This window comes from Phoenix dactylifera, chromosome 7 (assembly GCF_051530095.1).
Source record: "Phoenix dactylifera cultivar Ajwa chromosome 7, Ajwa_hap1_PhDact_Kaust_v1.1, whole genome shotgun sequence".
Classification (NCBI taxonomy): Eukaryota; Viridiplantae; Streptophyta; class Magnoliopsida; order Arecales; family Arecaceae; genus Phoenix; species Phoenix dactylifera.
Window position 1 is genome coordinate 26,343,992 of NC_143196.1, and position 17,365 is coordinate 26,361,356.

The 17,365-nt window shown below is 41.8% G+C and overlaps 2 protein-coding genes across 2 annotated transcripts; one reads left to right on the forward strand and one right to left on the reverse strand.

Annotated features, from left to right (window-relative positions):
• Window positions 1-515: 515 nt before the first annotated feature.
• On the forward strand, window positions 516-3,103 carry LOC148702988 (uncharacterized). Its single transcript, XM_089924065.1, has 9 exons — window positions 516-569; window positions 724-870; window positions 1,354-1,446; window positions 1,530-1,676; window positions 1,748-1,837; window positions 2,017-2,154; window positions 2,238-2,324; window positions 2,408-2,737; window positions 2,851-3,103. Exons 1-9 carry the CDS (start codon window positions 516-518, stop codon window positions 3,016-3,018), a joined length of 1,254 nt encoding a protein of 417 aa, XP_089780191.1. The 3' UTR covers window positions 3,019-3,103.
• Window positions 3,104-14,837: 11,734 nt separating this feature from the next.
• Window positions 14,838-16,260, reverse strand: LOC148702989 (uncharacterized). Its single transcript, XM_089924066.1, has 2 exons — window positions 16,082-16,260; window positions 14,838-15,822 (listed from the first exon to the last, which is right to left on the reverse strand). The coding sequence occupies exons 1-2, from the start codon at window positions 16,243-16,245 to the stop codon at window positions 15,183-15,185; spliced, it is 804 nt and encodes a 267-aa protein (XP_089780192.1). The 5' UTR covers window positions 16,246-16,260; the 3' UTR covers window positions 14,838-15,182.
• Between the last annotated feature and the right edge of the window lie 1,105 nt (window positions 16,261-17,365).

Sequence of the window (17,365 nt, forward strand, 5' to 3'; positions counted from 1 at the left end):
CCGCTCGGGCGAGTCCTCTTCCTCTTCCTCTTATTGTCTTCTTCCTCTGGACCCAGGAAGAAACCCTTCTTCGTCTTCCTTTCCCTCTCGACCGAGTATTTTTCTTCTCGCCTTCGGAAAGAACCCCTTCTTCTTCTTCCTCTCGAACGATTCCTGTTCGTGTCGACGGAGTCCTCTTCCAGTCGACGGAGTCGTCTTCCTGTCGATCGAGTCTGCCTCGATAAGCATTCTGAATCGCAGGTAAGGTTCCGCTCGCCCAATGCTAGTGGATACCATAATGCTTGCTATTATCGAAGCTAAACCCTAATCAATATTGCTTCCCATATTTTTGTTCCGAAGAAATTTTTGTTTTCGGTTTTGAATGTTACGGAATGAAATATTGATTTGGCTTAGGGAAGATTTGTTCTTACTTTTTGAGAACCATAATGCTGGCTATAGTGGAAGCTAAACCGTAATCTCTCTTGCTTTCCGTTTTTTTTGTTCTGAATATTTTTTTGATTTCATTTTTGAATGCTATGGAATCGATTATTGATTTCGCCCAGGGAAGATTATTAGTAGGTGATATATTGGTATAGTTTCCTGCGAATACATGATATAAGGTTGTTGTTTTCTTCTATTTTACCCTGCAGTGATTCTTAATTTGATGTTTATTATTTGTCTGACAATGCATTCTTGAAAGATTTGTTTTATGGATAACGTGTTTCATTAATATTTTTGATGCAGACATTTGATATGGCTCCAATTCAGAGTAGAGGCACAGCATGTTCTGTTGGCCCGAATAATATGGTCAATGGAAGGGGCTACTTCAGCCGCTATGTCCAATTTATTGCCACCCTTGTGCAGTCTATGTCTCGGGAGCAGAATGATAGGGTGACCGCAACTCCTTTTGGACATATGCTAAGTTTGCCATATATCAAGCAGAGTAGGCCTGTCCTAGACACTTTGCTCTCTTTTTGAGATGATGTCGAGGAAGGTTTTTGGTTTGGTAAAGTTTTAGTGCCTTTTTTAGGGAGTGAGTTTGCACTCATCCTTGGTTTGAGTGCCACGGGCGATGAGGTAGAATTGTATAGAGAGGGGAGGGTTACTTCTGACCTTATCACCCGTTTTTTTGATGGTGACCACAAAAAGGCCGGTAGGGATGCAATAAAAAATAGATTACAATTACTAGTTGGAAAGAGAGGACGATAAGATGTAGAGGATTTTACCAAATTATGGGTTCTATACCTCTTTGTCACTATTCTGTTTCCAACTGTACACTACAATGTTCCAAAGGCATTATGTTCATATATTGATGATTTAGGCCGGTTAGGTTCATATAGTTGGGGTCTTGCCATTTTTCCTTTTGTTCGGCAGCAGATACCTATTATATCCGAGAGTGTCAGGAGAAGGAACATCAGCGGGAATGGATCTGGTGGATATATGGATGGATGCACAGTGGCTTTGGTGGTAAGCATCTTTATATTTTTTTTAATTTCATTGTTAAGATATGTATTGTGTTGAAATTTGATGTTCAAATTGTTTTTTGGCAGGTATGGGCTGTTGAGCATTCAAATATCCTTTTAGGCAGCCACCGGCCACCGTTTATGTATCCACGTCTGTTGTGTTGGAGCATTGCCAAATTTCCTCGCAAGGTGGACGTGATTGCCAAAGTTATGAAGAACTTACAAAAATTTCAGGTTTGAATATTAATTTGTAACATCACATTTATTTTTACATGATGTAAGACTTAAGTTTTTGCTTGCGATAGGTGATTGAGAAGCTAGAGCCTAGAGAGGAGGAGTTGCACCTTCTCTCGCGAGGAAGGCCACTATTAGAATCTCCGAAAGAGATAAGTCAGGTAGTACACATTTATTTCCATGTGGCACGCACCTTTTATTTTGCGGCACATACTTATAACCACTTGGTACACATTTAATTTCATTTGGTGGCACTTAGTTAAAGACATACTCTAAATTGGATAATTGTGTTGTTTTAGTTTCCATCATCCAGCCAGAGTGAAGGACCTACATTGGAAAGCTTACATACCCGCTTAAAGTGGCTGAGAGGTCTTTGTTTTTGGTTGATAAGAGGGTGTCCAGAATTGAGAAGGTCCTCCGAGATAATGGTCTCTTAGTGGATGACGAAAATGTTAAGCATGATACAGATTTTACTGAGGTAAGCAATGTTTGATGAATTATTAACTATGTTGTCGTGGGGATCATGGTTGTTGTTATGAATTAAATACAACTCATTATTAGGTGAGTGAAGAGCATACTACAGTTGAAGCTAAGGACAAAGGTGTAGTGGAGAAAGATGAGATTCACGATAGTGCAGATGAGGTGGAGGTATGTAATTATTTGATTTTGATAAAATATTTTTTTATCATTATACTATCTTGTTTATTACATGAAATGCATATTGTTATCAGGTTATTTGGCCCACTGATGTTGAGGGTGAGAAAGAAGGTGGACCTATCTCCACGAAATATGTTTCCTCCTTATGCCGGCGCGTGAAGTTTGGAGCACGTGAGCGAAAGGCAACAGAGAAAGCAAAAGCCATAGCACACTTTCCAAATACTTATAGAAGGGCAAAAAAGAAACAAAAAATAGCCTCTCTAGGTGAAGGTAGTATGGCACTAGCAATTAAAAAGGAGGATTTGCCTACTCGGTCGAGTAAATTATTGGAGCCTATCACTATTGCACTTATGGAGCTCCGCAAGTCAATTCCACTCGACAAAGAAACATCACCCCCTATAGAGGTATACAAATTTGTTCAGTTTCTTAAATATTCAGCGTACATATGCAATTTGCTAAGTCCATATCATGTTCTTTGCTAAGTAAAATTGTTGTATTCTCATTTCATTTCACTTAGCTTTTAGAAGAAACCACTAAATTCATTGATGTTGAAAGAGTGGAGACGCCAAAGAGTAAACTGAAAATGGTAAGGAAACATACGTATTACGGGAAGGGGGAAGGTGTGCTCCCTATGTACCATGAAGAAGCTATTGATTTCTTCCTTCAAGAAAATCACATGGAGTAAGTTACCTAAATTAAGTTTGCAATTTCACATTTATCACTATGTAAGTAGCTTAAACATTGGAATGAATTTTGTAGGCACACCATTTGGGAGGATGCAGATACTTTGAAACCATCATGCAATGGTGATGCTATAGAGCAGCTCCTACATGATGGGCCACTACGCAGTGATGTAGGTTAATTGAAGACATATACCTCACATAAATTTATATCAACGGTTCTATTTGATGAAGTTCTTTTAATAAATGCAGGTCGTCAACATTTACTTTCGTGTCATGGAGCTTTGGCATCGAGAAAATACTGAGTCCGTTGATAACCCATCTATATTCTTGCGCTATGAAATACAGGTCTGAATCACCCAAAATTTTTTAAGACTCTCCTACAAATTATGTGTATTCTGACATAATAAATTTTGTAGGCTGCCGTGAATCGACATCTATTGTGCATTGGTGAGGTAACTGCTGATGTTACCAAAAGTATTTTATAGTCCTTGCAGCCTAGTATTATAAAATGGTTAGGGGCATAGAACTCTGCGATCTCCAAAACTGTAGATATCTATTCATTCCAATGAATACGGGATGGCATTGGTATTTACTTGTTTTGGACTTGAAGCAGCAGTGTTTTCAATGCTACAATTCCATGTGGAGCTTCAATGATGCAAACGATACTATTAAATTTGTGAGTGTCAGTTGAAAGATTTGTTACATTATTTTTTGTATTCACAGGTATATTAAAAATAATATATTCTGCACATCCATGTAGGCATCATTTCTGCGATTTTGGCTAAGCGACCGTGTAGGATACCATATCCCGGAAACTATCATTCATGAAATTCGAGAGTGTCCACAGCAAATGCCGGATACTCTCGATTGTGGGGTATACTTGCTCATGTATGCGGAGGAACTGACATGGGGCACTTCGAGACCATTGCTGGAACAGTTCAAGGATCCCTCTTTATACAGGAGCTGGGTTGTAGGCAATATTTTGTTGAATGACCATTGCAGTACAAATGATAGTTTCTGGAATTGGTATGAGAAGATATGTAGAAAGAGAGATTAGAGCAGGCAACCTATTCCTACATTTTCTTTTTTTGTGTAATGTAACAATGAGACAGTTATGATGAATACATTTGTATTATTGAGATGATTGGCATTATTGTCTATCTTGTCGTGCTCTAAATTGGTTGTAATGATTTATAAAATGTCTAGTTACATATGTTAACTATCCCATGCCGTGCCGCTATCATATGATTGTGTGCCATGGGAAGTACAGGTCAAAAATCAGATAGTATTGAAACTGTCGTTCATATTGTAACTGTGTGCAAAATGGAGAACATCTTTGTTTGTGTCCAAAGGCCATGACAGTGAGATGTTTTGGGCCCTTCTGTTTCCAGGTAAATGATAAACTGACAATCATCCATGTTTTGCTTGATCACAATCTGAGGACTCAAAAATTAGTTGCTCATTAAGGACTTAACTGTGTGCACATGACTAATATCTGTGTACAGTAAACGATAAACTGTGCGCACATACTCATATCTGTGTGCAGTAATCGATAAACTGTGTGCAAAAAAGCAGAAAACTATGTTTGAGGGTAAATTTAGTGTGTGCCAAGGTTAATTAAGTATGTTTCCAGCTTAATCGAGTATGCGCCATGCTCTAGGCTTACAATAATAAGTGTGTACGACGTCATTGTAACCGATTCTATTATTTCTACATATTAGAAAATACTTAACTTAACTGTGTGCACATGGCACATATCTGTGTGCAGTAAACAATAAATTGTGTGCACAGAGCAAAAAACTGTGTTTGGAGGTAAATTTAGAGTGTGCCAAGGTTAATTAAGTGTGTTTCCAGCTTAATCGAGTATGCGCCATACTCTATATAAATCAGAATGCTTAACTTAACTGTGTGCACATAACTCATATCTGTGTGCAGTAATCGATAAACTGTGTGCAAAAAGCAGAAAACTGTGTTTGGAGGTAAATTTAGTGTGTGCCTAGGTTAATTAAGCGTGCTTCAAGCATAATCGAGTATGCGCCATGCTCTAGGCTTACAATAATAAGTGTGTACGACGTCGTTGTAACTGATTTCATTATTTCTACATATTAAGAAATGCTTAACTTAACTGTGTGCATATGGCACATATCTGTGTGCAGTAAACGATAAATTATGTGCACAGAGCAGAAAACTGTGTTTGGGGATAAATTTAGAGTGTGCCAAGGTTAATTAAGTATGTTTCCAGCTTAATCGAGTATGCATCATACTCTACATAAATCAGAATGCTTAATTTAACTATGTGCACATAATTCATATCTATGTGCAGTAATCGATAAACTGTGTGCAAAAAGCAGAAAACTGTGTTTGGAGGTAAATTTAGAGTGTACCAAGGTTAATTAAGTGTGTTTCCAGCTTAATCGAGTATGCGCCATACTCTACATAAATCGGAATGCTTAACTTAACTGTGTGCACATGACTCATATCTGTGTATAGTAATCGATAAACTGTATGCAAAAAGCAGAAAACTGTGTTTGGGGATAAATTTAGTGTGTGCCTAAGCCTAGGTTTATTAAGCGTGCTTCAAGCATAATTGAATATGAGCCATGTTACAAGAACAGCCTATATTAAGGGTTAATTTAGTGTGTGCCATAGGATCTGAAACTGTATGCCATAACGTCATATTAACTGATTCCATTATTTCTACATATTAGGGAATGCTTAACTTAACTGTGTGCACATGACTCATATCTGTGTGCAGTAATCGATAAACTGTGTGCAAAAAGCAGAAAACTGTGTTTGGAGGTAAATTTAGTGTGTGCCAAGGTTAATTAAGTGTGTTTCCAGCTTAATCGAGTATGCGCCATACTCTACATAAATCGGAATGCTTAACTTAACTGTGTGCACATGACTCATATCTGTGTGCAGTAATCGATAAACTGTGTGCAAAAAGCAGAAAACTGTATTTGGAGGTAAATTTAGTGTGTGCCTAAGCCTAGGTTAATTAAGCGTGCTTCAAGCATAATCGAGTATGAGCCATGTTACAAGAACAGCCTATATTAAGGGTTAATTTAGTGTGTGCTATGGGATCTGAAACTATATGCCATGACATCATATTAACTGATTCCATTATTTCTACATATTAGGGAATGCTTAACTTAACTGTGTGCACATAACTCATATCTGTATGCAGTAATCGATATATTGTGTGCAAAAAGCAGAAAACTGTGTTTGTGGGTTAATTTTGTGTGTGCCAAGGTTAATTAAGTGTGCTTCAAGCATAATCGAGTATGAGCCATGTTACAAGAACAGCCTATATTAAGGATTAATTTAGTGTGTGCCATGGGATCTGAAACTATGTGCCATGGCATGAGCAATTGTGCCGTAAGGTTATTCGACACTCACCATTCAAGGTTAAGTACTCGCGGAAACGTGCGTGACAAGAGCAGCATATATGCTATGACGTCATATTAACTGATTCCATTATTTCTACATATTAGGGAATGCTTAACTTACCTGTGTGCACATAACTCATATCTGTGTGCAGTAATCGATATATTGTGTGCAAAAAGCAGAAAACTGTATTTGGGGGTTAATTTTGTGTGTGCCAAGGTTAATTAAGTGTGCTTCAAGCATAATCGAGTATGAGCCATGTTACAAGAACAGCCTATATTAAGGATTAATTTAGTGTGTGTCATGGGATCTGAAACTGTGTGCCATGGCATGAGCAATTGTGTCATAAGGTTATTCGACACTCACCATTCAAGGTTAAGTACTCGCGGAAACGTGCGTGACAAGAGCAGCCTATATGCTATGACGTCATATTAACTGATTCCATTCTTTCTACATATTAGGGAATGCTTAACTTAACTGTGTGCACATAACTCATATCTGTGTGCAGTAATTAATACATTGTGTGCAAAAAGCAGAAAACTGTGTTTGGGGGTTAATTTTATGTGTGCCAAGGTTAATTAAGTGTGTTTCAAGAATTATAAGATAGTGAGCCATGGAGAGAAGCTTGTCTTTCATAACACAATTTCTTTTGTAAACTCAAAAATTTACATATTACAACTTAAATTATAAAGGAAGCTTATCCATGGCTTCAATTGCAGCAATGCTGTTGTGATCCAATCTCAGGAATTTCTCGTAGGTAATTTTTGTTGCCTTTTTGGCATCAGTTCTCTGAAATCCAAGGATCATACTTGCACAGTCCCTGTGTGCCAAGGGTGTGCCATGACACACCATGTATATAGATCAAAATTCAATTAGTTGACAACATCAACAATCAACTTCCTTTACTTCAGCCTTCCCCATCTGCGACGACAATGCAAAAATTTACCAAATATAAGTAATGTGAACTTGCAGCATAAATACATTTTAGAAAGAAAAAGAAACGTTAGGCATGCATACTCGACTGCACCATCGATAAGCATTTGAGGCATTGCAATTGCACCACTTTCAGACCTTCTCGAATCTGAAAGTACCAGATAAGTAAAGGAAAAAAATCAGATTGCTTAAGTTTTAAGTGTGCACAGAAACCATATCTGAGTGCAGGGAACAGATAACTATGTGCACAGAGCTAAAAGCGGTGTTCTTTTTTCCTTTTTCAGATTTCAATTAGAAAAACATGGTGTATAATACCATGTATAATAAGAATACATGGTGTGCCATGGCGTGCCATGGGATTGAAATTGTATGCCATGGTGTGCCAAAGATGTGCGAAAGGTGTGCCAAGGGTGTGCAAAAGGAGTGCCTCCATGCAAGTCCATTTGACTGAAATAACTAGATGATGTGGAGTATCACACTAAAGGATAATACTGACAAAGTAGATAAAAAATGAAGCCACAGTTGTGACTCTTCATATTGGCCATGCTTCCTCAGAAATCCTATCCAGAATGGGGTTATTTGCAGCGTACTCTTCAGAGCTTCATATTCCACCAGTAGAAAGCTAGGTGTTCAAGCTGGTACAAAACAACATGATTGTGAAAGTTTGTCGAATGATGGCATTATATATATCGAATCATAAATTATCACACACCTTTTTATTTAACCGCGCAGCTTTGACAAACATTCACTTGGAGACGTACGGGGTGGGTATACTGTGTGCACAGAAATCATATCTGTCTGCAATAAACTGTGTGCACTGAAATCATATCTGTCTGCAATAAACTGTGTGCACTGAAATCATATCTGTGTGCAATAAACGATAAACTGTGTGCACAGAAATCATATCTGTGTGTAGTAAACGATAAACTGTGTAGACAGAACAGAAAACTGTGTTTGGGGGTTAATTTACTGTGTGCCATGGTTTGTTAAGTATGTTTCAAGCTTAATGAACCAAGCAACACTGGTGTGCCAGGGGATCTGAAACTGTGTGCCATGGCACACCATGTTTATAGATCAAGTATTGTAGTTAGCCCTAAAAAGCTTTCTCTGAACAATTCCAGTCAACAGAAGGTCTCTCCACATAAATCAGCCACCCAAAAAGGCATAGCATCAGCTAACATCAACAAATTAAGTTGAAAAAGGAACTTAATAGTATTCCACATTGATAAATTCTGAAATAATCCAAAATTTGTATTAGTTGACAACATCAACAATCAACTTCCTTTACTTCAAAAGGTCTTCCTTTACTACAACGTCACCACATCCTTCCCCATCTACGACGACAATGGAAAAATTTACTAAATATAAGTAATGTGAACTTGCAGCATAAATACATTTTAGAAAGGCAAAGAAAAAGAAACATAAACATGAAAGGTTAGGCATACATACTCGACTGCACCATTGATAAGCATTTGGGCCATTGCAATTGCACCACTTTCAGACCATCTCGAATCTGAAAGTACCAGATAAGTAAAGGAAAAAAAATCAGATTGCTTAAGTTTTAAGTGTGCACAGAAACCATATTTGAGTGCAGGTAACAGGTAACTGTGTGCACAGAAACCATATCTGAGTGCAGGTAACAGGTAACTGTGTGCACAGAGCTTAAAGCGATGTTTTTTTTTCTTCTTCAGATTTCTATTAAAAAACATGGTGTATAATGCCATGTATAATAAGAATACATGGTGTGCCATGGCGTGCCATGGGATTGAAACTGTATGCCATGGTGTGCCAAAGGTGTGCCAAGGGTGTGCAAAAGTTGTGCCAAGGGTGTGCCAAAGGTGTTCCATACCTTCAATGTAAACTAGAGCACCATATTGTTTACAGTATGACCTCATTACATGTCCTTCTGTTGTGCTCAAGCTTCCCGCTGTTGGGGTATGTGGAGACATTTGGTGATGAAGAGAATTGAAGAAAAATCAATTCTGCATAGTTTTCTGTCTGGCGGACTGTCGGAGTCGACTCGAGCTTCAGTCGAGTCGACTCGGGAACAGTCGAGTCGACTCGAGGTCCATCGAGTCGACCCGAGAGAAGAAAGGCCGAAAAACCATGTTTCTGTCTGGACTGTCAGAGTCGACTCGAGCTACAGTCGAGTCGACTCGAAGCATCGTCGAGTCGACTCGAGCCACAGTCGAGTCGACTCGAGATCGTGCCAGTCATACTGGAAGTTGTCCAGACGTGCCCGAGTCGACTCGAACTAAAGCCGAGTCGACTCGAGCTCGCGGAAATCATACGGATGAGTTTTCTTTTGGTGTTTTGTTGGCGTTTCGACGGCTATGATCATCTGAAGGTCTTGAGACTATATATAGGACTCATGAGAGCCCTAGGGTATAGCGATTGGCCGTATATTTGAGAGAGACTCTTGTTTGTGAGGCTAGGGTTCTAGAGAAGAAGAGGATTGGGATCCTACTTCTTGTGCAAAGGGAATTCTATGTGAATCTCTTGTAGAGCGATCTCGTGTGATCGTTCGGGTGTGTGCCATCTCTGTAATCTATTCATCCTAGTTGAGATTTGGAGCGGTGGAGGACGTAGGCTATTTGTAGCCGAACCTCGTTACATCTTTGTGTTTGCTTTGCTATCTTCTTCCTATTTCTTCTTTCTTTGGTTTGATAATCCGCTGCGGTGCTCAAGTGTTTTACCCTATTGATACCACGGGGTAATCTTTTGCCCTTCATAGGGATAAGCGAAGCGGTGATCCTTGAGTCCGGTGTCGAGGGAGCGAGAGAGTTATTCTCTCTTTGTTTTCCGACGTTGGTGGGCAGTGCCGGTGTGAGTGGGTTCCGGTGCGGTCGGACGCCAACAATTGGTATCAGAGCTATTGGTTTTTCTGCAATGGCGGATGAAGGGAAGTTGCGAATTGAGAAGTTCAATGGAACGAACTTCGGGTTTTGGAAGATGCAAATAGAGGATTACCTTTACCAGAAGGATCTCTATTTACCTCTTGGAGGTAGAGCGAAGAAACCAGAGAAGATGTCCGATGAAGACTGGGAGGTCCTCGATCGGAAGACGCTCGGCACCATAAGATTGTCACTTGCATCCCAAGTGGCATTCAACATCAAAAACGAGAAGACGACGATGGAGTTGATGGCAACATTGTCGCGGATGTACGAGAAACCCTCAGCATCAAACAAGGTATTTCTCATGAAGAGGTTGTTTAATCTTCGTATGAAAAATGGCGGCAGCGTAGCAGAATACCTCAACGAGTTCAATGGACTCACGGCCCAGTTGGAGTCAGTGGAGATTAGTTTTGACGATGAGATTCGGGCATTGCTAATTCTCTCCGGATTACCTGATAACTGGGAGGGCCTGGTGATGGCGGTGAGCAACTCTTCGGCAACGGGGAAGTTGATCTTTGATGACGTTGTGGGAGTGCTTCTGAGTGAAGAAGCAAGAAGGAAATCTTCTGGAGCTGCGGAGTCGTCTGGAAGTGCACTAAACACCTCTGACCGGGGAAGACAAAAGAAGGACGGTCGATTTCGAAGCGACTCGAAGTCGAGATCCAGCAGGTCTCGAGCACCTCAGAACAAGGGAGCGAAGTGCTGGAACTGCGGGAAGATGGGGCACTTTAGGAGGGACTGCAAATCTCCTAAAGGAAAGCAAGGCGACCACACCGAAGGAGTCAGCAAGGATCTGGCAAATCTTGCTGAAGACGGTGACATGGATGCCCTCGTTCTATCTTTATCTACCGGTGACGAGTCTTGGGTGATAGACTCGGGCGCGTCCTTCCATGCTACATCCCAACGGAAGCTTCTTGGAGGATATGAGAAGGGAGACTTCGGCAAAGTCTACCTAGGGGATGGAGAGCCTTGCACTATACAAGGAAGGGGAAGCGCGGAAGTGAAGTTGATTTCTGGATCTTCACTTGAGCTTGAGGACGTACGGCACGTGCCTCAACTGCAGAGGAATCTGATCTCTGTTGGACAGTTGGCGAGCAAAGGGTACAAGACTACTTTCACAGCTGATCAGTGGAAGGTATCCAGAGGTTCGTTGACGGTGGCTAGTGGCAAGAAGATTGGGACACTTTATGTCGCCAATGGCACAGAAAACTCTATTGGAGTTGCTGCAGCAGATGTGGACGCCAAGTTATGGCATTGCAGACTTGGGCACATGAGTTATCAGGGACTGGAGGTGATGCACCAGTTGGGAAAGCTGCAGGATCTCAGGAGTGTTGAGATGGACTTCTGTGAGGATTGTATTCTCGGAAAGCAGAAGCGTGTTTCATTCAACAAAGAAGGTAAACCTCGGAAGCAAGAAAAGCTAGATCTCGTGCACACGGACGTGTGGGGGCCTGCACCGGTTTCTTCCATTGGTGGATCTCAGTACTATGTTACTTTTATTGATGATGCTACCAGGAAGCTTTGGGTGTTCTTCTTGAAGCACAAGTCAGAGGTATTTGGGGTCTTCAGGAGATGGCAGGCAATGGTAGAACTCGAGACAGGAAGGAGGTTAAAATGCCTAAGATCAGACAACGGTGGTGAGTATTGTAGCAGGGAGTTTGAGGACTACTGTGCAGAGGCTGGGATCGTCAGGCAGAGGACAGTTCCAGGGACACCACAACAAAATGGAGTTGCTGAAAGGATGAACAGAATAATTAATGAGCGTGCCAGGAGTATGAGGATACATGCTGGATTGCCACAGCAGTTTTGGGCGGAAGCAGTTAACACTGCTGCCTATTTGATCAACAGAGGGCCATCAAAGAAACTTGAATTTGGGATTCCTGAGGAAGCATGGACAGCAAAGAAGATTGATTTGGCGCACTTACGAGTATTCGGTTGTACCAGTTATGTCCATGTTGATTCCAGTCAAAGAAGCAAACTAGACGCCAAATCAAAGAAGTGCATTTTCGTTGGATACGGAGGTCAACAGTTTGGGTATCGGTTTTGGGATCCCGAACACAAGAAGATCATTCGTAGTAATGATGTGGTATTCAATGAGAAAATGCAGCAGAGCACTGAATCAGAAACAAAACCTGTTGAGCCGTGTTTTGTGGATCTTGAAGAGGAGTCTACAAATTCTGGTCAGAAGACTCAGTCAGAGCAAGAACCTGAAGTATTGGCACCCCCTCCACAACTAAGAAGGTCCACTCGTAGTACTCATGGGAAGCCTCCTCAAAGGTATGATGGGACTCTTAGTTATTTGCTGCTCACAGATAATGGCGAACCTGAATGCTTCACGGAGGCATTGGAGGTTGATACCAGGAAGGAGTGGGAGTTGGCCATGGATGATGAGATGAAGTCATTGGAGCAGAATCAAACGTGGGATTTGGTGGATCTGCCCAAGGGAAAGAAAGCACTGTCAAACAAATGGGTTTACAGGCTGAAGGAAGAGCAGAATGGGAAGAAGCGATACAAGGCCAGGCTGGTTGTAAAAGGGTTTCAGCAGAGAGCAGGTATCGACTTCACGGAGATCTTTTCTCCTGTAGTCAAGATGAGTTCTATTCGGGCGGTGCTGAGCATGGTGGCAGAAGAGGATCTTCACTTAGAGCAGCTTGATGTGAAGACGGCTTTTCTCCACGGAGATCTCGATGAGGAGATATATATGCAGCAGCCGGAGGGATACATTGCAGCTGGCACGGGTGACTTGGTCTGCAAATTAAAGAAAAGCCTCTATGGTTTGAAACAAGCGCCCAGGCAATGGTATCTCAAGTTCGATAGCTACATGCTTAAGATAGGATACAGGAGATGTCAGGAGGATCACTGTTGCTACTTTCGGGACTTCGGTACATCTTACATTATCTTGCTATTGTATGTTGATGACATGTTAGTTGCAGGAGCTAGCATGCATGAGATTGCAAAATTGAAGCTGAAGCTGTCAAGAAAATTTGCAATGAAGGATCTAGGAGCAGCAAAACAGATCCTTGGAATGCGGATCAGTAGAGATAGGTCTAAACATATCCTCAGACTATCTCAGGCGGAGTACATCAGCCGAGTACTCAGGAGATTCTGCATGGAGGGTGCCAAACCTGTTGGCACACCGCTGGGTGCCCACTTAAAGCTTTCCAAAGGGCAAAGTCCGAAGACGCGGGTGGAGGAGCTCAATATGTCAAAAATCCCGTATGCATCGGCGGTGGGGAGCTTGATGTACGCTATGGTGTGTACAAGACCAGACATTGCTCAAGCAGTGGGAGTTCTGAGTCGCTTTATGAGCTGCCCAGGCTTGGAGCATTGGCGCGCGGTCAAATGGATACTGAGGTATCTGAAGGGCACAGAGCACATGTCATTGTGCTATGGAGGTTCTGAGATCCAGTTACAGGGCTTTGTGGACTCAGACATGGCAGGGGACTTGGACGGCAGGAGAAGCACGACAGGGTACTTGTTCACCTTGGGCAGTGGAGCCGTCAGTTGGATTTCCAGGTTGCAACCAGTTGTTGCATTGTCGACTACGGAGGCGGAGTATGTGGCAGCCACAGAGGCGTGCAAGGAACTAATATGGCTTCAAGGCTTGATGAAGGAGCTTGGGAAGGAGCAGAAGGATTGCATGTTATATTCAGATAGTCAAAGTGCAATTCATCTGGCGAAGAATTCAGCTTTCCATTCGAGGACGAAGCATATTGACATACGGTACCACTTCGTGAGGTCATTGCTCGAGCAGGGACTCGTCAAGTTGGAGAAGATTCATACAAGTCAGAATCCTGCAGATATGCTGACGAAGGTCGTCACGGTGGAGAAGCTGAGGAGTTGTTCAGCTTCTGCTGGTCTTCATGCTTGAAGACGTTGAGGAGGCATCGTACCTATTTCACTAGGATGATTCAGTTTCAGTGGGAGCACAGAGGAGAGCCAAGTAACAAGAGGATATACCCAAGGTCTCCAAGTGGGAGATTGTTGGGGTATATGGAGACCTTTGGTGATGAAGAGAATTGAAGAAAAATCAATTCTGCATAGTTTTCTGTCTGGCGGACTGTTGGAGTCGACTCGAGCTTCAGTCGAGTCGACTCGGAAACAGTCGAGTCGACTCGAGGTCCATCGAATCGACCCGGGAGAAGAAAGGCCGAAAAACCATGTTTCTGTCTGGACTGTCAGAGTCGACTCGAGCTACAGTCGAGTCGACTCGAAGCATCGTCGAGTCGACTCGAGCCACAGTCGAGTCGACTCGAGATCGTGCCAGTCATACTGGAAGTTGTCCAGACGTGCCCGAGTCGACTCGAACTAAAGCCGAGTCGACTCGAGCTCGCGGAAATCATACGGATGAGTTTTCTTTTGGTGTTTTGTTGGCGTTTCGACGGCTATGATCATCTGAAGGTCTTGAGACTATATATAGGACTCATGAGAGCCCTAGGGTATAGCGATTGGCCGTATATTTGAGAGAGACTCTTGTTTGTGAGGCTAGGGTTCTAGAGAAGAAGAGGATTGGGATCCTACTTCTTGTGCAAAGGGAATTCTGTGTGAATCTCTTGTAGAGCGATCTCGTGTGATCATTCGGGTGTGTGCCATCTCTATAATCTATTCATCCTAGTTGAGATTTGGAGCGGTGGAGGACGTAGGCTATTTGTAGCCGAACCTCGTTACATCTTTGTGTTTGCTTTGCTATCTTCTTCCTATTTCTTCTTCCTTTGGTTTGATAATCCGCTGCGGTGCTCAAGTGTTTTACCCTATTGATACCACGGGGTAATCTTTTGCCCTTCGTAGGGATAAGCGAAGCGGTGATCCTTGAATCCGGTGTCGAGGGAGCGAGAGAGTTATTCTCTCTTTGTTTTCCGACGTTGGTGGGCAGTGCCGGTGTGAGTGGGTTCCGGTGCGGTCGGACGCCAACACCCGCATCGTCCACATCTCATATCACGTACTAACTCAACTTAAGAAGGTCTTCTCTTCTTTTTAGGCCTGCCAGGACGTATCTTTTTCATAGGGGGTAGAATGTGAATCTCTTCAGATGCACTGTGCGGCTCCTCAATATCAGGAATTGGATTAATTGCTTCGGCATATGTTGCTCTATACAATTCAGCTTGGAACCAAATGTCAGTGAATTGGTACAAGGATCTGCCGGCCTTCTCGATGCAAGCACAAGCATGCTTACATGGCATGCCGAAGATTCGCCACTCGCCACAAGAGCAGCTGCAATTCTGGAGGTCAACTTTGCATGAGTAGTTTGTATCCTTTACGTCATATATCATTATGTTGGACGTAAACACGGATAATCTCCGACCGTCTTCTGCATTTTTATGTAACACTTTCTCAGCATCTGGACATAGGTGGGTTTGAATGCTATATCCTTGATTACGCTGTTCATGCATCATCTGCATAATTTGAAGCCTGATATGGTCAACCATCTGAGGGACAGGCAGATGACGAGCCTCCAAGATCCAACTATTAAAACACTCAGCCACGTTAGATGTCATAGTGCGCCCAGCGTGGACCTGGAAAAATTGCATTTGCCCAATGCTCGGGGTTGGCATGTAGGAGAAAGGTGGAAGCATCAGGAGCTTCTGATGTAAGCTTCCCAATTAGCTTTTGAAAAATATTAAGCCTTGGAGTATACGCAACAGCATTTACTAAATCAAGCAGCCTCTTTCTGTCAGCTGCACGATAATGGACAAGCACCTGCGATCATAATTAAATATCAGACATACCGGATGGTATATTACTTAGATACTTTCTACTTAAAATTATTTACAATATTATGATGCAAACCTGATTCTTGAAGTTTTCTTTCACATGACGAATACAATATGAGTGGTAGCAACGAGGAAAGTACTTCGGCACCGATTTAATAATTCCCTGATGTCTATCTGTCATAAATGTGAACTTTTGACCATGATATGCACTGCAACTATGAATAGCTTTTTTGAAAATCTGGCAAAACCATTCCCAGTTTTCATCAGTTTCTGTATCTACCACACCATAAGCTATAGGAAACATATCATCATTGCCATCTTTGGCGGTGGCGCCAAGCAATACACCCCCATCCTTATATTTTATAAATGTTCCATCCATAAAAATTAGAGGTCGACATCCTTTTATGAAACCCAATAGTGAAGCATGAAAACAAATGAACAGACGTCTGAATCGACCTTCAATTGTTTCGTACTCTGTAATGCTGCCGGGGTTGGTTTGAACAATGGCATCGCAATACCACCGAATTCGGTCATAAGATAGTGATATATCACCATAAATCTCCTTCATAGCCAGCTCCTTACCATGCCAAGCTTGATGATACGGCAATTGAACACCATATTCCCGATGAATATCTTTTACAATGTCAGTCGGCTTATATAATGGCATATCTTGAAGTTTATCTTTAACAATGTTCGAAACCCAACATTTCGAAGCCTTCGGATGCGACCGGACTTGCATCCCTCCTCCACATGTATGGTTACCGTTCATTTTTTTAATTGCAAACTTTTCACCATTACCAAGTCGAGAAGCATAGATACGCCATTCACATTCTTCATATGCACATTCCACAGTAACTCGCTCACGATCGTTCTTCATGAACACAAAATCTCTGCAATTTGCGATACAAAAGTTGCGAATGCTGTCACGAAGAGTTTCGACATTCCTGAACTCCTGACCAACACCCTCTATACAGCTTTTCCAAGCATCCAATGAATTTCTTTAACTTCCTTCCTCTTCAATTGCAGCTCTCGTTTCTTCAACAACTTGGACAAAATTACTTGAGCTACTCTTTGAAATATTTTTGGATCTCCAACTAATTTCAGCACCATGGGATGAGCCACTGTCCATACAAAACGATAAACATAATTTCAGCACACTTATTAATGTTCTTTTAGCTTCAAATGAACAAAATAAAATTTCAAATATGAAATACCTGGTATTGATTACCGCATCAGCAGCTTCGATCAAGCTTGGAGAATGAGTAACAACCATCTCGATCACTGCCGCATTTAAGTTCACATGTATTTGATGCATGTTATGAACATCTTTATCGCTCATGAGCGTAACAAGCATTCTAGATTTGTTTGGAATATAAAACTTAATTTCTATCATTGTAGAAGATAAATGTCTCCACCTTTCCACT